The 23367-nt window shown below is 39.9% G+C and overlaps 3 protein-coding genes across 4 annotated transcripts; all 3 read left to right on the top strand.

The window, feature by feature from the left end:
• On the top strand, window positions 1-2452 carry LOC139655307 (epigen-like). Its single transcript, XM_071532677.1, has 5 exons — window positions 1-203; window positions 682-810; window positions 1124-1244; window positions 1391-1543; window positions 1959-2452. Exons 1-5 carry the CDS (start codon window positions 113-115, stop codon window positions 2011-2013), a joined length of 549 nt encoding a protein of 182 aa, XP_071388778.1. The 5' UTR covers window positions 1-112; the 3' UTR covers window positions 2014-2452.
• A 1464-nt stretch (window positions 2453-3916) lies between these two features.
• Window positions 3917-10089, top strand: LOC139655309 (proepiregulin-like). The gene is made up of 5 exons (XM_071532679.1): window positions 3917-4035; window positions 7406-7489; window positions 8296-8419; window positions 8526-8672; window positions 8969-10089. Exons 1-5 carry the CDS (start codon window positions 3996-3998, stop codon window positions 9096-9098), a joined length of 525 nt encoding a protein of 174 aa, XP_071388780.1. The 5' UTR covers window positions 3917-3995; the 3' UTR covers window positions 9099-10089.
• A 3717-nt stretch (window positions 10090-13806) lies between these two features.
• On the top strand, window positions 13807-20447 carry areg (amphiregulin). 2 transcript variants are annotated; one of them, XM_071532685.1, is made up of 6 exons: window positions 13807-13960; window positions 14972-15142; window positions 15989-16211; window positions 16402-16578; window positions 18354-18469; window positions 20073-20447. In XM_071532685.1, the coding sequence occupies exons 1-5, from the start codon at window positions 13924-13926 to the stop codon at window positions 18445-18447; spliced, it is 702 nt and encodes a 233-aa protein (XP_071388786.1). In that variant the 5' UTR covers window positions 13807-13923; the 3' UTR covers window positions 18448-18469; window positions 20073-20447. The 2 variants fall into 2 exon arrangements, with proteins under 2 accessions (XP_071388786.1, XP_071388785.1); XM_071532684.1 differs by having other exon boundaries at window positions 14969-15142.
• The last annotated feature ends 2920 nt before the right edge of the window (window positions 20448-23367 follow it).

Raw genomic sequence — 23367 nt, 5'->3', positions numbered from 1 at the left:
AATGCCTCTCATTTTTCATGGAATTATAGGTTTATGATTGGCTGTTCACGTCTTTTCAAAGGTTGGAGAGGCTATATAAAGCTGAGCACAGACCTGTACTTAATCACACTGCATGCACCTCTCCCCTAACGAGTTCAGACGAAAACATCTCACTGTGTCAGAAGGCAAGATGTTTACTCAAAGGCAGACAATCCTGGAGAAGGGTAAGTTTCTATGTAAGTTTATTTCATGTTGTCAGATTTGAAATGACTAAAATGAGGGGCAGGATGACAACACACTGACCTTTTCACAGGTGACTTAAGATGTTTCACATTGTTTTTGTAAGTTTTATAGTCTTGAGATTAGTTTAAATTCACTGAGAATATTTTTTATAATAGTCCTTAAGTATTACTACTACTTTCATATCATTTATGTTTAGTGTTTTGATGAGTTTAAGAGTAAAAGAACCACAGTATTTCTGGTGTTTGGTAAAGACATTTTTAACGACTTACAACAGAAGTGCCGAGTGCTCAAAAATATAAACTCTGGGTACTACAAGGTGCTCATGAAGAAAATACTGAAATTGTTAAAATAGAAAGAGAGCCATACAAGGCTTACTTCAGCTAGGAAGCAAAATGAAGATTTTCAACAGTAGGTATCTAACCTTGCCTTTTTGTGTCGTCCCCCCTCCATATGTTTCAGTTATCTTTTCAGTGGCGGCAGTGCTGACCCTCCTGACCACAGCAGGCCAATCTGCAACACTAGACAACCTTCATCCAACAGCCGGCCCTGCAGTGTTGGACCCCATGCTAACAACTCAGCCAGACAATAGTAAGTCTTGTGTTTACCTTGGGCTCTGAATGTTTGTTTCAATACCGATTTAGCTGAAGTCAGTTGTCAATTTGAGCTGAAAATCATTAACCAGTTATGTTGCTATTAATGGAGAGTGCATGCCTTGATGATCCTGGCTAGTGGCTAATGTAAGGTAAAGTACTTTTTTGAGGGGGAAAGTACTAGTTTTGAGGGATGAGTTGTAAAAGCTATTGTGTTTACAGTCTCTCTCTCTCTCTCTCTCTCTCTCTCTCTCTCTCTCTCTCTCTCTCTCTCTCTCCCTCTCTCTCTCTTTCTCTCTCTCTCTCTGTAGGCAGTATGGAGGAACCCCGGGTTCTGCGAATGCACAGACCATGCAGGGAGGAACATGCCAACTACTGTGAAAACGACGGCCAGTGCATGTACCCACAAGACACCGATACCCCTTCCTGCATGTGAGATATGAAGCATTATCACACACACACCAACACACTTTTACATGAAGATTTATCACGACTAAAGCACTATTTCATCTTTATGTGCGCATGTTGATTCGTGTTCACCTTGGAATGCGTTCACACTGTTGTCCCTGTGGCTGTAGGTGCAAGCCCTCATACAGCGGGACGCGTTGCATGTTTTTCGCTGAAGGCTCTCAGACTCTGCCCAACTATGAGGAAGTGATTGGCATTGGTGTGGGCGTGGCCATGCTCATCTTTTTCCTTGCCATCATATTCTACTGCTGTGTCCGTAAGAGGTGAGCATCTACTGGCTGTGCAGATTACAAGTCCTTTTCCTAGACAATACGGTTGCTTTTCTTGACCTTGGCTTGGATAAGTGAATCAATCACAGCTTTTGTGGCATCACTCATCAAGTCATGTCATATTTATCTGGGACTTCTCCATATATCATGAATTTAAGAATGGATTTTTGGTGTTATATATTTTTTTCAGTTGGATTAAAACAATGTAGACTTGCAGTTTCCAACCTAATCTTTCAGTTTATCATTTGATTCAGTCTTTAACGCAAGTCAGTTGCCTTGGTGTAATCACCATTATTAATAGTTTAACAACTGTTGAGATAAAATAAGTTTACATTTCTGTGTTACACCAAACATCAGTGACCACGGCTGGTTAGTTTGTAATTGTCTGTCAATGTCTTTTTCTTTTCAGGTGTTCCAAATCAGCACAGATGATAAAACTTGCCCCATCTGAGGACTCAGTGTGACTCCGACAATTCACTGTCTCTTGACATCATCATCATCATCATCATCATCATTGTCATCATTGTCATCACTGTCATCGTCACTATTTGCATAAATGTAAAAAATTAATATGGCTATGAAAATGACACAGATAACAGAATTATGAGAACTGGACAGGACAAAGCAGCAGATTTTTATTTTTATTTTTTCATCCAATGTGGATAAAGATGGCAGCCTTTCAGTTTGACATAATTAACCTCTGTAGCCTACAGTGCAGAGCATCCAAATATCAACTTCTGTTTCTGCCTGTCAAAAAAAGCTTAGCTAAGATTTTGCACTATATGGCACAGGGAGATCTGCTCAAGGAGACTGAATAGCATCAGTGCCTATTTATTGTAATAAATTAACTTATTTAATGTGCCACATTTATTTAAATTTTTGTAATAAATTTATGAAAATGAACCTTATTGTGTTGCTTGAATTTCTATGAATTAAAAAATGGGTAGCAGGCAGGCAGGCACACACACACACACACACAAGCACGGAAGCACACACAAACAAGCATGCGCACACACAAACATACACAAACGCATAACTTTTTTTTTTATATCTGACTTCCTCAGTGAAACTTTCTTAAAACTCTTAGCTGTAAATGCGGTTTGATTTGTGTGTGTGTGTGTGTGTGTGTGTGTGTGTGTGTGTGAGAGAGAGAGAGAGAGAGAGAGAGAGAGAGAAAGAGTTTCATTATAACATTGAAGAATAGATTCAATTTGAAGCGTCCTTCAGATATCCAGGCAAAATGGAAAAAAAAAGAAATAAAATGAAATGGAAATATGAAATAGAGGGCATGCCCATAGGTAACATAGAGCGCAAACACATGAGCCGAGTGTTGTGTAGGCCTGTTTATCAGCATGGGGGAGTTAATTACCAATTTGTCGAGGGGGTCAAGGCGAGAGTTTTATTCTGAAATGAGATATCCACCATTTGGATAATTGGTGACTTCTCTTACAAAAGTACTGCTGGTGTGAAACGCATTATGGGTTGTTATTATACAGTTAAGGATCATGTTGAGATGTTTGACTCCAAACACTGTTTTTTTTTATTTTTTTTTATTTTAAATATGGCACCGATTAATTACATGGGAGCACGATTTACTTAACGAAAAAGATATATTCTAATCCTATAATATTTTATAAGGATACTATACAACGTGACCTTGGTATTATAAGGTTCTATCTGACCTTTTTGTCAAAACTGAGTTAGTCGCATGAACCTATTCTATGAGTGCCTGTTGATGTGTGGTGTTATTTTTTGAAAATAATGATTTTTGAGTCTGTAATTTCTAAAACAAAAGGACCCATCTCCATTTAACTCAATGGATGCTGAAAACTTTGAAGCTCAATATCTCAGAACTATCCTGAAGGCAGATAGAACCTTATAATTGTAAGCTCACGACAAATAGAAAAAACTTTAAAATATCATGCAGCTGCTATAGGCCTGTGCATAAAATCCTATAGTAACAGGACTACCATCAGAATAGATAGCCTAATAAAAAAATATGATGTGGTGACTCTAAACTGACTACAGGCTCTATAAATTCCTAAAGGAACTATTACAGGAATATCAGAGTGATTTTTAGGGTTAGATTAGGGTTTTCCAAAATTGATATAAACTAGGTTAGTATATCGTCACATTCAGTATAAATGTATAGGTGGATTTATATCTGGATTAAAAAGGTTAAATGTTCAATATAATAAAAGAATGACTCGAATAGAGACAGCTCCACCTAATTACTGGGCAGCAGTGCCTGGAGGGACTGTCTTTTTATTTCTCCCTTTGAAGTGTGAAATTGTCGAGATGACAGTCGATCACCACACCCAAACCAAACCGCAAGGTCGAGCCTATTGGTTTCCAGGATCCAACGCCGTCGGAAACGCCTATAATCCAGATCGGCGCATACCTGTCTGCCCACCGCGCTTCCCGTCAGCGACCTGTCGGCTCCGAAATGGGGAACAGCAAGCCATCAGCCCTCCTGCCGCTTTTCGGTAAGTTGTTTTCTTAAATGGTAGATAGGATTAAATCAGACTACGCCAAAGGTTTAGGGCTTGTAGTTTGGCTGTGCTTTGATTTGCTGTTTCTTGGGCGTCATTGGGTATGGCACGGCTTGGCACTATATAGCCATACCAAGTGAGTCAGAATGAAGTCTTGCAGGGTTATCGTTATAATTGAGAGCAAAGATCATGCAAAATTCAAGACAAAAATGTATCTGTCTAACAAAGTCTATCTAAAAAAGGGAGCAACGAAAAAAAGGAGTGAAATCACATCAAGAGAGAGCATTAAGACCACTGCTCCTTTTAAGATGATAGTTTGGCGACCTACTAAATACGTTTAATCATCACCAGTATTACCTTGTCAGTCATAGATAAGTGCGCTACTTGTCCCCAGAAATTGAGTCGATCTTAAGTGGAAGTTTTGGAGGCAAAATATTACATGCAGGGACTTCGCCATGCCTCAGTGTTTAGTGAACTGACGCCCATGCCGAGGGATGCAGAAGGATGTTGAGAACTCAATGTGCAATCAACTTGAACTTTCTATTGTATTAAGCCAGATGGAGAACATGTTTTAATAAGGCATCGGCGTGTTGTATAGTTGTCTTTGCAAATAACCTCCTTTACGAAAAAGAACTACAGTAGCCCGATAATGAACTTTAGAAGGATAGGGGAGAGCAGGGCACTTTTTACTCATTGGTGTATTTCTCAGCAGTGCCTGACTACTGCTACAATAAGGTCTTCTCCAAAAAATGGCATTTTTACATTTTGAATAATTTAGAGGAAGAAAAAGTTATTACTGATGAAATACCACTTGACAACTTATGACAACTTACCCCATGTCAGGGCATGGGGCATGTTGTCAGAAGTGTGCTGTTTTTGTGCACACAATTCCATTTCCTCTTAAGTATATATACTATAATAACATGAAAAACATGAAAAGCCATCTCTTGTATTGATAACAACATACTTCATCTCAGAAATCGACACCCAGCACACACCAGGTAAAATAACCCCTCCATCACCCATCCTGGGATGCTTAGACAAACATAAATTCTGATACAATTTCTAACAGTATGGTAATGTACATGTAATAAATACACATTTTTGAAGATGCATTTGAAGTTTTATTATGTAAAATGGCTTCTTAGTCACTTAAAGAAAACAATAATAACAGTAATCTGCCTATGTGACGCTGGACCAGCAGAGAGGCCACTTGCTACACAAGCCAAAGGTTTGTGGGTGCAAGTACCAAAATAATATTTATTCAGAAAAGAATGACTGTAAAGCTATAGGATTTGGATAATTATGACAATATGCCGCAAAATCAATGTGACAACATGCCCCACCCAGGCTTTCCTGACAGAGGTCCCTTCCCTGAGCTCAGAGCTTCACTAAACCATTCAAATGTATTATCAGGTTATAGCTAACCCTTGCTTTTATGTTTCACAATGTGTAATTATTTTGATTCCTCTATAAAAACAAAATTAGAAGAAAAATATTTTCATTATTTACTGTCAGGTATACAAATTGCTTTTATATTATAGTGTTTTGACTTAGACTGTTGTATTCAACATAGGTCACTTCTTATTACAGTAAGAAAGTAAACATTTTTGTAATTGTACACTTGGCTCTAAAATATTTAGTTTCAGAAAAAAAGCCACTGAGACAACTTACCCACGTGACAACTTGCCCCGCTCTCTCCTACTATATTTCACCAAAAATGTAATTTCCTATATGAATATTATAGGAATATTATTGTGATACCATAGGAAATAAAATAAAATGCTGCCGAACACCATTCCAAATAAGGTCACTATATAAACTCACTGCTGAGTATCACAGACACTATAAGTCCCTATAGGAATATTATAGGAATATTATAGGCTAGTGATTTTTCTTTGGGGCTTAAGTAATATTCACAACCACCTCAGGTTGGTGGTAATAAAAGTCTAACAGCCAGTAAAGTAATAATTACTTTTAATTGCTAATTCAACTTCTTTCTTGCTACTCAGTACTGTGCTCTGTTTGGTGTGTGTGTGTGTGTGTGTGTGTGTGTGTGTGTGTGTGTGTGTGTGTGTGTGTGTGTGTGTGTGTGCGCGCGCATGTGTGTGTATGTGTGCATGTGTCTGTGTGATTAACATTGTGTTTATCATGACTACTGGACCCATCCATCACAGCTGTGACAGTATGAGCCACTGATAATCTTCCTGTCTTTTTATAGCTCCTGATTGTACAGGTCATAAGTTTGTTGTGGCCCTGCTCACCTTTATCCTTTGAAGCTGAAAACCCTTAAACAGCGGAGCAGCCATTTTGCATTGCACATAGTCAAACGTCACAAATGTACAAAAGAAAATGTAGAGGTTAATTTCCTTGTGTGTACTCCCAGATTGTGCAAAATGTTTAAAAAAATACAAGTAGGGTAAATGCTGTCCATCTGTGACATCATGAAGTAATACTTGAAGCTTATCAAGAAAATATTGGCCCTTGTCATGCCATCGAGATTAGAGTGAGTTATAATAATAAAAAGGTTGAATAAATAATGATTAATTAAGTAATAAAGAGAAGTGGCTTCGTCACCACTTCCAGTTCCTGGGCTGTGTACTTTTCACCAAACAACCAAGTCAGAAACACCCAACAACCGATCTGGATCCTCTCCTCGGAAAACAGATGAAAATAGTCGTGCAGCCATAACAACAGACGATGGATGTATTAGCAACAGACAGACAGACGGAGCGATGGCAAGGGTTTGATTGGTTCGGTAACTAGTATAACCAAAGTTACCTGGATACGCTGCCGGCACACCGTCCTGACGAAGCCTGTTTTTTTTTCTGGAGGGATGTGGGCGTCTGCACATGCCGCACGTTACCCCAAGTTGTGCAGGCTGGTACAGGCAGAGGACCAGGCAACACCAGCCACACCACACCATGTCCTACCTGCATAGTTTACACAAGAGAGAAGTTGTGAGCAATAGGAATTATAAGCTTCTAGTTATCCATATATTAATGATCTTTGAATGTTTCTTTGTGCTTGTGTGGTTTTATTTGATTTTACAAAATTGATTTTACAAAAATGAACATTTTGGGTTAAATATTTAAAAAGAGAGTACATAACAGTTTTGCAAGATGTCAAATCTTTGATGCTCAATATATCAGCTGCACTCCACCCAGATAGGACTTTATAATTCCAAGCTCACAGTTTTGTGGACTAAATGATCATGATCAATATCAGAATCACTGTTGTTCACCAAGTCCAACCATGGTGAAGGAAATAGGCGGCAGTAGATACAATACTGACCTACCCAGCACAGGGACAATGGGACCAATGCAAGACATACAAACATTCTGAACTATTGTCTTTTCTCCAGGTGTCATGCTGGTCTGGCCTCATGTGTTCACCAAGAGTGTCTCGTCCAAACTGCAGACTGCAGCCAGCGCCTCTCTATCTACAGGTATTTACGCTGACCACTGCTGCGTTAGGGTTTTACTTTACTCTTCGTCAAGTCACTACAAAAAAGGAGCAGGAATTTGTCTCGGTAGTATTGGTGCAGACACACGTCGACAGATTGTAGAGTTTTGGGAAATTATAGTTTTTCAGTACCAACACACACACAATACAATGAGAACTGGATATACAGCAAGTCCTACAACGGACATTAAACTATATATATCACTCACATTCAATATTACACATTTAAAATCATAGCAGCAGGGCATTAAGTATGATTTCCACTGTAGAGGGAAGTGTAATGAGTGTATACCAGTGTGCCTTGAGGTAGTTGTATATAGACAGCTATACTCTCTAAGCACACAGCCTTAACATTCATACATATAAAACATAGAGGTATCTGATAAGACTGTGAGGTGGCAAAGTGTACAAAATACAAAGTGACATAGGACTGTGAAAATATTAAAATGGAACAGGACTGTGCAAACCTCACTTAATTAATAATGAATAAAATGGTAATTACCAGTAACAGGAGTAGGTTTTGTCCAGAGAGCAGGGGTGTGTGAGGTGTGTATCAGAAGGAGACTTGACCAGGGTGAAAGGGAAGAAGATGTAGGGCTGCACCTCTCATCTCCCAAAGGAACGTTTTTGGAACAGTCTTCCCTGCTCTTTTCTTTGCAGCAGATGTATGTCTAACCTATGTGTATTCATCACAAAGGGCCAACAGAGTTACACTCAGAGTAAAATGTGTGAGATGTGTGTGTGATGCCTATGAAAAGATTTCCAATAGTTGTCTCGTTGCGGATTCAGAGCAGGAGGAGCAGCGCCCTCGTGTGGCGAAGGTTACAACACAGAGTTGCGACGCCGCGCTGGATAACTACTGCCTGAATGGCCAGTGTATGCTGCTGCTGGACCTCAACGAGCACCACTGCAAGTGAGACTCTGAGTGTGTGTGTGTGTGTGTGTGTGTGCGCCTGCGTGTATGCCAACATGTATGAACATTGTCTGTCAGAGCTTACAGTGCAGTGTGTGTGTTGCAGGTGTGAGAAAGGCTTCTATGGCCCCAGGTGCGCCCACCTGGAGCTGGTCTTCCGGCCAATGGCAGAAGAGCAGCTGGTTCTCACCATTGTCTGTGTGACTCTGCTGATTATAGGGCTGGCTGGAGCCCTTTACTTCTGCTGCAAATGGTAAGGCTTTTGTCAATGAGTGAGTCAGTGAGTGTGTGTATGTGTACCTCATTATTATGACTTATGATTAAATTGTACCATCTGCCAGTGTTTGAAAGGGTTTTATAAGCCCAGGCAGAATTTTCTCATCCCACAGAAGAGCATGTAATCCTTGAATTGAAGTGAAAACATTAAAATCACCAAAATTGGACATGACAACAGCAATATACAAAATCAGACTTATGTTTTCTTTTGTGCCTTTTTTGTAAAATGCTAACAATACATCAATAGAATAATATATTGTGTTATTTTTACAGGTATAAGAGAAATAGATTCCCACGCCAGCAGAAGCGACAGGGGTACCAGGGAGTGCAGAGTGTGTGTCACACCTGCTGCTACCAGCATTTCCCCTGTCCCATTTCCCCAAATGAAATTCTCAACATATGACTTTACCCAGCTAGCATACACTCGGTGGCTGGTTTATTAAGTAGAAAGCTCTGGATTGTTCCTACACAGCATGTCACATGGCTGTGGTTCAGCAGGTATGTAGGGATGCAGTGATTGATTGACTGTTAAAAAGGTAAAAACAAGCGAACAAAGAGACTTGGAGCATGGTGTGATTGTTGGTGCCAGGTGCACCAGGTCTAGCATTTCAGAACCAGCCTCTTCCTCAGGTTTTCACATAATGACAAGGTTAGGGTTGGGTTGAAAAAACATTTTGTGGGCGACAAAAACTGGCAAATATCAAGTGTCAGAATCGACCAACAAGCCTGTGGAATATTTCTGATCCACATTTTCAGGAATTCAGGCTGTTCTCACAGGAAAGGCGGTATCTGGTAATCGATACCTAATGATGTACCTTTTAAACATCTCAATGAACAAGCCATGGCACGTCAGTAGATTCAGAAAGATGCAGAATTGTGTTGTGAGGTTTGATTTGAATATTTCTGAATCACTTCTTAATTTACATTTTTACACCCAGGTTTTTATATAATATGTATTGACTTATTTTATTATATTTGCCTATTTTATTCTTTTTTTCAACACTGTTTTTAATTTATATTGGCATTTATTCTTTAGCTTGTCGTAGCTTTTATTTATTAATGCTTTTTTTCTGTAAAGCCCTTTGTAACTATGCTAAATAGTGCTAATAATAATAATAAAATGTATTACTATTAATATTATTAAACTGGCCACTGAGTGTAGCGGTTGTGTGTTCTGGTATTACCAATTGTGTTTAGTCTGCAGTATTCTTATTTTGATAAGTTATTATAGAATATTAGTGTGTACACTGAAAATCAGTTTTGGAATCTCTGTTACTGCTGAATACTTTGTGGAATTAATCTCTGGTCTGTTTCACACAACAAAAATGAATAGAATTTGAATTGTGTGTTCTTGTATATCTCAAATTCCTTTTTTCATTTATATAAACATATTTTCATAAACTATGTTTTGAGTCTTTTTTTGCTTGGCATTCATGTTGGGTAAGGCTGCTGTCTGAAGGATACACTGTCTTCAGATTCTCAAGTCTTCATAAAGTCTTCACATTTTTCTGACATGAAATCAGAGTTCCTGTGAAAAATGTTCCTCCCATTTCTGATTCCACTCAAAACACCTTTAGAGTTTCTCATGCAATGTACAATGCACCCTTCAGTTGTGTCACACCTTCCCTAACTAGTGCCATCACGGAGGATCATTGGAGAAATGGAGGTGTAAAAATATATAACAACTGAGCTAGAAAAAGAGAGATATCTCAAAAGTATAGTCGTGGTGTGGGTATGAAGCTAGTATTGTCTTACTGTAGCAACACACAGAACTTGTATGTTGGAATTTACACAGAAAATATTATCAGCTGCTCGTCTGCTTGGCCACACAACAGCCTAAGTGAGTCCTGCTTGATCTTGTAGTTTTTATCATTATAAAAGAGAGCGAAGATCATGCAAAAATAGCCAGAGATTTACTTGGAAGCCATATAACATCTAAACTAATATCAGGGGAGCTTTCATGTCCAATGTTCCCTCCAAGCGTGTGTGCATTTTGTGACCAACGTCTAATAGCACATTTACCAAGTAGCAATATCTTGTCAGTCATGAGTTATTGCTCCTCTTCAACACCAGAAATGTTGTCAATATAAGCGGGGACACATCACAGGGTTTAGTGAGGTGACGCTCCTGTTCTAATGACTCCAAGGGTATCTGTCAGAAGTGAATACATCTTGTAACACATAGTCTGTGCACACACACCTGTATACACTCAGACTGTCGCTAGCAGCCATCTTACACACATTGCTGATATCAGGATGGATGGAAAATTGGAAATATGATACGCTCATTCAACAAAGAGCCTGTGAACAAGGCAGCATTCCACACTGGCTACACATCAGATATCAGAGTCATGTTTACTGGCCTTTAGAGACTAGTACGAGGATTGGCACTTTTGTTCATTTTCACACAAGAGTACACACTGTTTTCCTGCAAAACAAAGTAAAGCGCACCCTGGTTTTCCAGGATCCTGGCTTCTGTGCTACGATCCCTCTACTGAAATGCTAATGAGAATTGCATGGATGTAAGAAAGAAGTAAATCGTCATTGTGGGGTGAAAACTATCTCCAAAATGTCACCTTCTCAGGATTTAAGAAAAGCCGTCTTCTTATTTTGCTTGACGGCCATGCATTTTTTAGTTTATCCAATGGGTTTTGAAAGGATTTCATAAGCCGAAGAGTGTTAGACTTTTCCCAACCCACAGAGGAGCATGTAAGCCTTGAAGTTAAAACATGAAAAAACACCAAATTTGGAGTTACAAGGTTTTCACATGATGACGGCTACATGCGATATGCAAAGAAATGTGTTCTTAATTACGCCGTTTGTAAGGTAGCAGTTGGCTGACCTACTGACCGCAGTGTGTCAGAGTTAATCGATAACACCAATTCACACTCTGCAACCTCATTAAGGTTGCAACCAGAGTCAATGAGCCGTGTTCCAACACTGGCTAAAGCCCCTTTATGTTCCCCATGCTAATGAATAGCCATAATCATACATAAACATGAACCCACTCGCTGACACTCTGCTCTGTTTAAGGCGTATTTAAAAACACAGATATGCACACACATGTCCAACATTCACCATGATGATTTAATGTCAGTATTGTGGGGGTTTTATCTATTTGGTATTGCCTAGTTATTACCTGACTAATAACAGAAATAACCGTTGTTGTTCGAAGCCATACTTTAGCCACATCCTCCCACACTCTTGAACATAACAAAAGCTTCCTGCTAAGCTCTTAAGTTGAACAATCAATACTCCCATACTTTGCCAGTTAAACAGGAAAATATAAAGCCTGTCAGTAGCCCAAGGTCAATTTTCTTCACATTATACATTTACCACTTTTGCAGTTATTTACATATTTGTGTGTGTATGCAGGTGTGTACGCACACTTAAAGCTTGCGTCTAAGTCCGAGGCCTTGTGTGTGTGTGTGTGTGTATGAGTGTGTGTGCGTGTCTGTCTGCTTATCTTAGTGTGGGCACAAATCCGAACTCCTGAGAAGTGGAGGTGTAACCGATTTGAAAAAACATAGGATTTAAAGTTCAGATCAAAGGGCTACAACTGTATTTTTTTTTTTAATGTTTTATACACCAAGTTTTCATCATCTGCACTGTTAGCTACTGCCGGTGTGTTTACAGTGGGCGGCTGTTATGATGTGCTCTCTCCAGGCTTGTGTCAGAGTTTCCACCGTTCCACCATTTCATATCACATATCCCCAATGCCATTACACATAATATAAACATTTTATTTCAGGCCTTTATAAACAAAATGTGGCAGGAGCGCTGGCCGTTGTGACCGAGGAATGGGATGGAGATGTTCCCGGCATTCCAAGCAGGTTTCTATTGGGATTCCACTTCAGGCATGATGAGGGGAATCAGGAATGAAGGGTTAACCTCTCCTTGTAGACACAACAACATAACTAACCAACACACCCTCTCTCTGCAACACCCCCACACAAGCCTTATCGTCTCCTCTTAGTTACAATGTATTCAAATACTAACACTGGTTGTCATTTAATCAAACCACACATACAATAATGCGGACAAAGAATTCATCCACCTTATTTAATAATATAAAACATAAAGAGAGACAGTTAAACGTAGAAAACATATTTAATGTTTGATGTTTGGAATCAATCTTTCTACTGATTTGCCTTTCAACCAATAAGTGAAGGGATTCATAAGTGAATGGATTTCTATCCAAACTGCATTATAGCTACTGTATTTTTGAAAAAAAAAAAAAAAAAAGTTACCTGCTCTTCAGTGTTCAATAAAAAAAACAACCTCAGCTGGTCCTCTAAAATGTGACTATTCTGTTAGTAAAGGAGTTGATATAGCTTATAACTTTACTATTCAATAGTGACTTTTACTTTCATGTAAACAATCACTTTATCAGAGTAGATATGACATTTTTCAGATGTTAGATCATTATTATCATTATCACTATTATCATTATTATGATAATAAAATCATGACATCATTATTGTCTTGTATGTATATCCATTTATTAGATAGTAGTATCTATGAACTTTGAGTAAAGTGCAGCCATTACTCCATCAATTGCAATCGCAAGAGAGAGAGAGAGAGAGAGTGTGTGTGTGTGTGTGTGTGTGTGTGTGTGTGTGTGTGTCGCTTAGTCATGGTTTGAAACTGTAATTATGGCCTTATATGTGACCATAGTGGGAGACGTCCGGAAGCAATAACAGTAAAGGAAGGGGAAACAATTCTCTGTGTGTTTTAATGGTAACCAGCAACAAGTCAGAATACATCAGTAGTTTTGTTCCTGAATCTGTTTCAGACTTAATATTCCTTGACAGAAGCCTCATCAAGTGAAAGAACATGAGATGCAAAATGTGTTGCCTTAGGCGGATTAATCATTACACACACACACGCACACGCACACGCACACGCACACGCACACACACACACACACACACACCTGGTCACAGTGTGAACCTCTCTCTCTTGCTTTCTCTCAGACAGACGGACACACACACACCCACACACACATGCATACACACACGCATACACACCCTTCCTTCCCCTTAGAATTGAGAGGCAGGCGTTGTCTATAAAAGCTGCACCCAACCCCAGTGCAGATAAAGAGAGCAAAGCACAATCTCTCTCAGCACGGGACAAACACACACTCAAACACACACGCATACACACACACGCATACACACACTCAGATTAGCACAGAACTCTCTCATATACATAATACTCTCCTGGGATATGAACGCTCTCGTCCTCACCTGTCTCCTGTGTTTCGGTAAGTCTGGACATGTAGATGGTGTGTTTGTGTGTGTGTGCGTGTGTGTGTGTGTGTGCAGCGCCAGAGGTTGAAAAGCAGTGAAATACGTAGAAGGAAATGTAAAATGATAGGGAAGACAGAGGAGGGGGGCAGGAAGACATTTCACTGCAAGTAAAGACTTGTCAGAAAAGTAGGATATTCAGGTGTTTTAGAGAATAGTGCTTGTGCTAGTGCTTCTGGCTCTCATTGACAGCACCTGCTTGTAGCCCAAAAAAATCAATGGACTTGATTTCAATGATGTGTCTAAGTCATTTGTCTGATTACACCTTGCTGAATAATTGGACAATGGCTACAGTAGCTGTGACCGGTCTAGATATTTGAAGATACTTCATTATCCTTTGGCTGAGTCTCATTCATAGACATTCCTGATAGTTTCAATGATGCATTCAGGTACTGAATGTGGACTGGTTGTACTGGTTTCAGCGCTACTATGTGCCTAATTTGTGAGATCTGATTACTCTCCCTATTTCAAGATGCATGTATGAGTCAGACTCCTAAAGTAAATGGGTCAGGATTTTCTAATACAATGCAAATTGAAAGTAGCTGCTCAGAAAAGGTCATTCTGAAGAGACTTGATTTCAAAGTAATATTTCAGTTTTTATATTTTTAATGACCAGAATTTGATCTGATTTCTGTCTGAATGATGTTAAATGATTGCAGTTTAAAGCGGGATACTGCCAACTTTACCAGCTGGATTTTACCGTTCATCTTAATTTCTGGCTTTGGAAGGAAGTCACATATTGAGTATAGCCTACATGAAAAACATAGAAATTCAAAGTTTCATTCCCCTTTAATGTCTGACTGCGGTTATCTCACTGTATTACCTAATTTGATTGTAAACTCTATCTCTGATTGCTATTTACTGGTTCTAGTTTTCAGAGCTGTGCGTAGAATTGATGTGATCTGATTTTATTTATTTATTTATTTTTTTGCTCATTTCTGTATCTGATTGTGTTTTTCTGGCAGTAGTCTGCAGCTCTCTAGGTGCCCTGGGATCCGAGGACACATTCTCCAGCGGACTGAGCCATGTGACCGGGGGTCCGGCCTCGGGGGAGGGCCTCCAGAGTTCGCTGAGCGACGATGAGCTGGAAGTGGATGAAGATCCTTCGGGTGGAGTCGACGGAAGTCACACCCCTCATGGTACTAGAACCAAAACTAGAACCTTCCACTTGACCTCTTGCTGTTTGGTTGCTTTCTTCTACCTAGGCTACTTTGTTTTTTCATTCTACTGCACTGAATATACATACTGCGCTACAGGTACTTGGTTATCCAGTCAAATGCAGGATATTTTGGATTGTGGCTGGTAAGTCTGGTTACAGAGGGCAGGTAGAAGTATTAAACCTGTGTTCAATAAATCTATCATATTCTGAGCTTAGAAGTTAAGAAACTAAATTGGCTGATCATATTCTAAATCTACTGACTTCTGTGTCCAGTTGATGCAAAAGTTTCATTGTCTCTTATGTACTAAAATGACTGCAGTCTAAAATATCTAGTAGCATTTTTATGCTCATTACCGTTAAGATTCTTTACAAGAAGTGCGGATGGAAAGGTGCTATTTTTTCTTCAACAGGCTGTCTAGAAAGTAGGCAGACTTTGAACTGACAGTATGGAGCAGATTTTGTCAATAATTGGAGCAGTTTGCAGGATGTCTGTGTTGATCATATCATTTTCATTTCCTGTACTCATACATCTTGAACTGCTGTCTCACAAGTAAAAATTGTCGATAACAGCAAATGACAGCAAAAAGAAAATAATAATTGATCCTGATTAAAGTCATAAGGCTAAGTTAGACTGTTACATACATTACATCTCTTTCCTGCTATAATCATATAATATAATTAATCATATAACCCATTTGCAGCTTCAGCCTAGAAGCTCTTGTAACTTCAACTTTTAAGTTCCCAAAATGACACCATAAGCCTGTCAGAAGCTTTCATCTTCTCTTACCCATATTAGTGACACTTTGACTGGTTTCTCCTGCTACAGAGGTGCACCTCAGTGAGAGGAAGAAAAACAAAGGCAGGGGCAAGAGGAGGAACAAGCATAAGAGCAAAAGCACCACCGCCCTCAACCCCGAACACACGCTCTACACCAGCGGATACACGTCAGCTAACACTGCCACAGAAGATCCCTGCACTTCCACCCACCTGGGCTACTGCATCCACGGCTTCTGCAAGTACATGGAAGAATTGCAACAGCCAGCGTGTGTGTGAGTACGGCACGAGTTTACTTTACCTGGCTGCTAGTCGAATATCCGGTTCCACATCTCCCCACCTTAAAACTAAACTCAGTGATTGGTTGATTCTCTAATTGCCTCCATCCTTGTTCATAAAAAAAAATAAAAAAAAATACATGAATCGACTAATCAGCTATTTCTTTGCTAACTCTTCCCTCTGCAGCTGCATGAAGGGTTTCGACGGGGAGCGCTGCGGGATCCAGACGCTGGAGACGTGGAGGAACGAGGACAAGGTGGAGCAGAGGAGCGGGGCCGAGGTGGTGCAGACAGTCCTGGTGGTCATCGCTGTGGTCCTGTCGGTCATCAGCTGTACTGCCATCCTGCTCATGACCTGTGCTCAGTGAGTATGCAACACTCACACACACACACGCTCACACATTTTAACCTTAAAGCTGCACTAGGTACGATTTTTATAGAGAAGAGAGAAGAGCGTCCCATCTCTCCTAATTGAGACCCTGTAGCATCGCCCTCTTTGCCCAAATGACATTCTGGTGTCAGGGATGGAAGTGACAAAGTCCAGAGTCTTACCAACATCAGATTTTTTGCCTCTCTTGTCCCTTTGGTATCCTTTGGTATAAAGGCTGGTATAAAGGCTGAGTGTGCTGTGTGCAGTTTACTTACATCACATTACATCATCTCTAGTTATTGAAGTTCAATTTTTCAAATAGTTACCTCACACTGCCATTTGGAGCTGCTGACGTGTGATGTTGCCTAGTGCAGTTTTAACTGAAAGCTTCTCTAAATTCTGTAGCATGTAACATATGATGCTGTTTCCACTGGATTACATTTTGGGATCAAAGGCATGCAATGCCCCGTCACAATGTATTAGCTACCAATGAGGCTCTGTCACACCTTTCTGTCACGTTTCTCAGTAGTTGGAGGTATGGTAACGTGAGATGCCAGTGGTTTGGAATAAAAAGCCCTTTACTATTTTTTTGTAATAGGGCAGATTATTGCAGCTTTGAGGTGACTTCTCGTGATTGGCGCTTGAGAATGCATGAGGGCAACCATCCACACCCCAGCAGATCCCAATGTAATACACACCAGCATCCAAACATCCTGCCCAGAAACACTTCTTGGCATCCGGATACAATGACACATCATAAAGCACATAACACACCCAAACACACCCCTACACACACAACTATTGCTCATGCCTTCACAAGATGAATTCAATGAACATCTAAGAGGTTCAGAGCTTTTAGTGTGTGTTTCGTACTTTGATGTACTCAACAAGTTTCCAACAGTATCTGTTCCTAGTAGAAAATTAATCACAATGTTCTTTGTGTCACCTTCTTTTTTTCTTTTTTAGTGACTCATGAAAGTCAGCAAGTTTACCGTATTTTGCATGCACAGTATTTCACTCTAATTGCATGAATTTTATTGTGTTTTATGAATAGATGTGATGGATGAATGAATAGTATTTGCTCAGCTAACTGATCAGCTAACTCAAACAGACTTACCGTAATGGAGTGACAGCTCACCTATAATCACCATTCCTTATCAATCAGTAACTATATTATATCATAGCTTTTATCGGAATGTGGAGCAAAGTCAATAGACAGGCGTTGTTGGGCTTGCATATCAGGATACACAGTGGCTGAATGACTTTATTGGCATTTATTACTATGAGACTGAAACTGCTTGTCATAATTGCATTTCTGATGCAGTTATGAAAAAAAAATGTATTTAAAGCAAAAGTGCAGACTCTCTTTACTCAGTTTAAATATTTTAGAAAAATTTCAACTCTAATAATTAAGTCATGCCACTTTAAGCATTAATTCAAATAATTTAATTTCTTTCCACTGTTCCAATACCTTTCCATACATACCTAAACTTACTGGGTAATTTTACTTTCAACATGTATAATTGTTAAACAGACATGTCAATGACTTAAAAATTGGCAGCCTAAAGAAGTCTTTACTTCACTTAAGAAGTCCATCACAAAAGAAAGGTGTCACAAAATATCTTGCTATGCTAAGATATCATCTTGCTCCCAAAACATCTTTTCATGTGTTCCTAAGGAGACTCAAAAGTGTGATCATTTAATAACTGCAGTCATTGTTAAGTGTCATACTTTACTTAGCTTTTGTACTCATATTGAATCTCTTTTAGTTACAGGACACACAAAAACTTTATGGCAGCTTACTTGGGAACTGGGGCAGAGCAGGAGAAGCTGCAGAAACCCATCAGTGACGTCATGGTGTGAGCGAGCGTCAAATAACAGCAAGGTAGGTGTCGCTCTGCTTCAGGCCTACTTGTGTGAACCTAACACAGACAGACACACACACACACACACACACACACACACACACACATTGCACGCGTTCAAAGCTCACCAATTAGTCCATGTGTACCCTAGAGAGGGGTAGGGATTCACTTGTATCAAATCAGTTTTTTGCATATCATGAACTGAATGATATGAAATCAATAAAATCGCGACACAAATTGTGACCCTATCCCAATCCCACCACTACCCCCCAGATTTGAAAACTTAATTGCTGGGACTCAAAACGGAGGCACAGAGAATCTCAAATCAATACCCCTTCAACAGCAAGTTGAAGCTATGCTCAGGCTGTCTCTCCAGTGTAAAACTGCCAGAGTGTTGTGATGCTGCGAAAAGGACCCGTCACTTGGCGCTCCTGTATTTCCAGCGGTGTATTTCAGTGATGTATTTCTTCCAAAGTCTTGCTTAAGGCCTCCAAAGGTGTCGGCCCTGCACTCACGGGAGTCTTAAGCCGGACAGGAAAGAGTGGGCTAGGAGTGACAGAAGAAGTCGCAGGCCTGTTGTTGTTGTTGAATACAGTGAGTTGAGTCACGCAAAGAGGAATCACCAGTAGGCGGATTAGTGTAGATTAGCCGGGGTGTCTCGGCTCGTCCCACCTCCGCACCGTGTCAGGAAAACCCTTCGCACGTTCACACAGATTCACCTGCGTGTCCAAGGATATACAATAACAGCACTTACACACTGTACACGTGATGACCTCAAGAGCTCAGTTGCTCCACTTACAGTAGCTGTTTACGTGTGGTTCATGTGGTCAAGTCTCACACTCTCTTACACACTCACACACACACACACAGACTTCACGTGTGGAGTCTCCTGTTAATGTAGCCCACACACAGAAATCCTAGCCTCAAGGCAAACAATGCGGCCACACAGCATTCTCCTCATAGCCTGCGTGTCACTCAGTGTCCACCCTTAGGAAAGCCAGTCTGGCTCCACATAAAGATTACAACACTCACATGTGAACCCTGTGTAGGCTTCACTGCATCGCTGCATGAACTTTACTCCCAACAAACTTATCTTCCATTATGACTCAGAGGCTGTACAATGGGATCTGTGCAGTAGGCCACAAAATGGAATATAGCACACACACACACACACACACACACACAGACACAGTCAAACACATTGGCTAGAAAACACTATATTCATCATCTTTTGCAGGGTTTTTAAAAAATCTCAATGTACGTACAATTCTGAGTCAATTATTTTTGTTCCACTATATTTCAAAGCAGATACTTTTTTGCTTCACTACATTCATCTATTTACTAGTTATCTTTAAGAAAAAGAGCATAAATGGACCACTATGAACTTTAGTTTGCTCTATACAGGTTAATCTACTGAGGATTTAACATCAGGACATTAAGCACATTTAATATAACTTCAATGCTTACTTCACTACTTATACTGAAGCAGAATTTTGAATTGACTTTTACTAGACGACTCTTTTACCAGAATATTTCTTTCTTTCTTTATTTGTATATAATTTGTATGCTGCTGTGATGTTTAAACATTGACATGACATTTGACTTCGCTCTGTCTCTCCTCAGCCGGTCACACCATCCGAAGACGAGTCGGACTAGAGGAGCAACACTGAAACCAGTAGAAAGTGTGCAGTGCCTTGACATGCTCTTCAAGCACATTAGAAGCTGTGTAGAAACACTGCTCAGAACTTCAGTAGAATGTAATTTATTTGAGTAATTATTTATTGCTAAACTTTATTGCTAAACTTTGTGTGTTTGTATGTCGGACCATTACTATGTCAAAGACTTACGGAGGAGATGCTGAGCATTCAGTCCGTTGATATACTGTCTGTTAGGTTTTATTTATTGCACTACTATTGTTATAGGTCAGAGAAACTCTCATCTCACTCTGGAAAAGGGATGGAATTTGGTCACCAATAAAGTCTCTCAGTGTTATGTTAAGGTGTGTGATGGTGGGTGTTGTTTGTACATGCGTCCTGCCACAATCCCTGCCTGGGTTATGTGTTTACATTCCCTTCTCTGGACGCATCCCATACCTCTGCTGACTGCTCGCACAAACACAGCAGCGTTTCAGCCAAACACAGATGCAACGTGCAGAATAGAAGACAAGAATAACTATGAGAGAAGTCCTGAGAACTCTTTGTGACATCACAAAAGAATTCAGAGCATTATGGCAACTCAATGGAATGGGACACTGGAAAATCCTGAGCTGTGACAAGAAGGAGGATCAAATGACTGTAATTTTTTAAATGTTTGATTCTTTGGTAAGTAAACCAACATGAAAGTGAAGTAAAACTAGAAGATAACTTATCTACAGTACACTGACATATCACATCACAAGTTATCTCATTAATTGACAATGGAGGGTTGATTGAGGTCTATTTTTTAACTCCTTCTTAAACAAGTTAAATCAACTTTTTTATAGCCAATAGCACAAGAACACAGGTACGGTGAGGGGAAGCTAGCAATGTTAAATTCTTCCTTGAAGCGATTTAATTGATATTGACACTAAATGTTTATTTAGACAATTTAGAAAATTGTAGATAAATTTACAGATTTGCCATGTCCATTTCAAACCTGGTGAGAGATTAATCTCTTTGTCATTCATTATTAGAGTTTCTTATTTTTGGGGTAACATTTATAGGTTTTTATTGTGCACTTTGGTGTGCTATCAGGCCCTGTACTGTTTGACCAATTTTATGCTTGACAGAAGCATGTGCTGATGTTGCTAACAGACCGTAATATTTTCATTAGGTTCTTGCTGAACTGTACATGTCTGAAATGCCTGTGGTAGCGGTTGATTTAGGTTTTGCATATTGTTTGTTGGACTCCTTTGTTCTTAGTGGGCTTAATCCTTTCCGCAGTAGCTACCGCAGTAGGCCTTGCAAAGTGTACATTAGCTGTAAGTAGTAGTGTTTAGTAGTGAGCTATTACTGGTGTTTTGAAAAGTGCTAAATCCCCTGGCCTGGATGGCCTTTTGGTCAAATATTATACTGTAAGCGCTTCCAGAAGAATTCTCTCTTCCACACAGTATGGTTAATGATTCATTAGTATCTGGGCAATCTCGGAACCCATCGTCTATCGGTCTGACGACGATTAGACTCTGGTGGCAACGGCCAATATTTCGGGGTTTCCGGTGTAGCCAGCAGACATCTGGGCCAAGACTTCCTCTTCCATGCGCGGGTCATTGTTTACAGTCCGATTAGCAACTTGAGACACGAGAATGGAGTTGAGAGACGACGTCTCATATGCAGATATCTGTTTATAGAGATTAGCCGAAATGTTGTCTGGACCTAAAACACCTACAAAAAGTTCGACTCTCGCGTCTCAAGTTGCTAACAATGACCGGCGCACGTCTCAAAGCAGGTCTCAAAGGACATTAGAGAGAAGGAGCCTACCTAGAACTAACTGATGAACAGAGAATCATAGAACAGAATGATGCAACACAAACTACATGCAGCAACAGGGAGCAGCCCTACACATGGGTCCCAACGGCAGATTTCTGTGTTAATACTGTCTAAGCTAAGGGAGGAGAAGAGACTGAGCCAGCCGGTCGGTCCCGAGCGAGACGGTGCATCGCTTCCTGCTTCTCTCCACTGTAGCAGAGATGCAAATTTTTATGTTTGTCTTGTAATGAAAAACCCTTGTCTTTTTAAATTATTACTGTTTTAAGTATTACTAATTTGTTGTTTAAAATGATTAATAATAAAGCTTGTTATTACTGACATTAACAGCAATGTATCTATAGCCAAATAACTTAATAAAAAAGTAAATATAGAATGTCCTGTCTCTTTCACCTCTCTGTCTATAACACACACACCAACCTCTGTGTTGCTATGGCACTGCGACGTTTTGAATAGCGGAGTGACGTCCAAGGCTGTATGAATGGGAATAATTGTGCTTGGACTGGGAGAAAAGGCAGGGGAGTGTCTGGACTGAGCTATTCTGGGAATGTCCAGGTGACCTGAACTACTCTGCTAATACACACACACACACACACACACACACACAACCATAAGACCTGAACATAATTAGATGGTTCAAGGCAACACAGCTGAAAATAGACTGTACACAAAGAAGGCAGCACAACTGCACATAAACACACACAGGAATGCAAGGAAATATTCTATTTGAACTCCCTGAATAATTTGACACAAAGAGCCAGTTGCGTATAAATGATTTGCATGAAAAAGGCTTCACAATTGGCCCAAAAGTGCGGATTTAGGTAGGTACAAAGACTGATGTTCGAAGTGGTAATCTGTGAAAGCCTTTATTTATTTTGGCAACATCTTTGGTGCTTTGCACTCTACTGTTTTTGGACTGCAGTTCCCAGAGATCACTTCCCAATTAATCAGTATGTCCAGTACTGTGACCTCTTTCTCCTTGGGTTTTCTGGTGATGAAGTTTTAGTTTCTGTAGGTAGCACTCTTTTATTTATCTGTTCAGCCATGTTGGCTTTTACCCTTCAGCTCTGTAAAGAGTTGTCACTAATGAGACTTATGTGAAACCATAAGAAGCTGAGGTATTGACCACAGATGAGCCTCTTCATAACATGATCGCTAACCTATAGCGCTCAATAAAGGGATGGCCACTGACACTATGCTGTTGATTATGTTGCTGTTTAGCAATTTAGTCAGTGATGCCCCATCAAACCTCAAAAGCCCTCTGAATTTACCATTTGACAAACGTCACATGTGACACATCTGAGTCAGCAAAACAATATTTCATTATGACTGTTTTACCAAATTCAGAGAAAGATCTGCCATCAAACCAGGTACTCTTTCTTCATCAAGTCACATCAAGTCAAGTTATATAGAGCTTTTAAACAACATTGTCACAAAGTGCTTTACACACTAAACAG

Source organism: Centroberyx affinis, unplaced genomic scaffold, assembly GCF_046629955.1.
Source record: "Centroberyx affinis isolate AG114_WGS23_722 - 3 ecotype Tasmania unplaced genomic scaffold, CSIRO-AGI_Caff_v1 ptg002232l_1, whole genome shotgun sequence".
Lineage (NCBI taxonomy): Eukaryota > Metazoa > Chordata > Actinopteri > Beryciformes > Berycidae > Centroberyx > Centroberyx affinis.
The sequence above is the reverse complement of the archived record's forward strand: the minus strand, read 5'-3'. Positions and strand labels throughout refer to the sequence as shown.

Excerpts from the sequence above, each read along its gene's own strand:
- LOC139655307 (XM_071532677.1), top strand. The coding sequence starts at position 113 with ATGCACCTCTCCCCTAACGAGTTCAGACGAAAACATCTCACTGTGTCA. Across the intron at positions 811-1,123 it reads AACAACTCAGCCAGACAATA|GCAGTATGGAGGAACCCCGG; the intron begins GTAAGTCTTGTG and ends CTCTCTCTGTAG. Across the intron at positions 1,245-1,390 it reads ACCGATACCCCTTCCTGCAT|GTGCAAGCCCTCATACAGCG; the intron begins GTGAGATATGAA and ends CTGTGGCTGTAG.
- LOC139655309 (XM_071532679.1), top strand. The coding sequence starts at position 3,996 with ATGGGGAACAGCAAGCCATCAGCCCTCCTGCCGCTTTTCG. Across the intron at positions 7,490-8,295 it reads CAGCGCCTCTCTATCTACAG|AGCAGGAGGAGCAGCGCCCT; the intron begins GTATTTACGCTG and ends TTGCGGATTCAG. Across the intron at positions 8,673-8,968 it reads CTTTACTTCTGCTGCAAATG|GTATAAGAGAAATAGATTCC; the intron begins GTAAGGCTTTTG and ends TTATTTTTACAG.
- areg (XM_071532684.1), top strand. The coding sequence starts at position 13,924 with ATGAACGCTCTCGTCCTCACCTGTCTCCTGTGTTTCG. Across the intron at positions 15,143-15,988 it reads CGGAAGTCACACCCCTCATG|AGGTGCACCTCAGTGAGAGG; the intron begins GTACTAGAACCA and ends CTCCTGCTACAG. Across the intron at positions 16,212-16,401 it reads TTGCAACAGCCAGCGTGTGT|CTGCATGAAGGGTTTCGACG; the intron begins GTGAGTACGGCA and ends TTCCCTCTGCAG.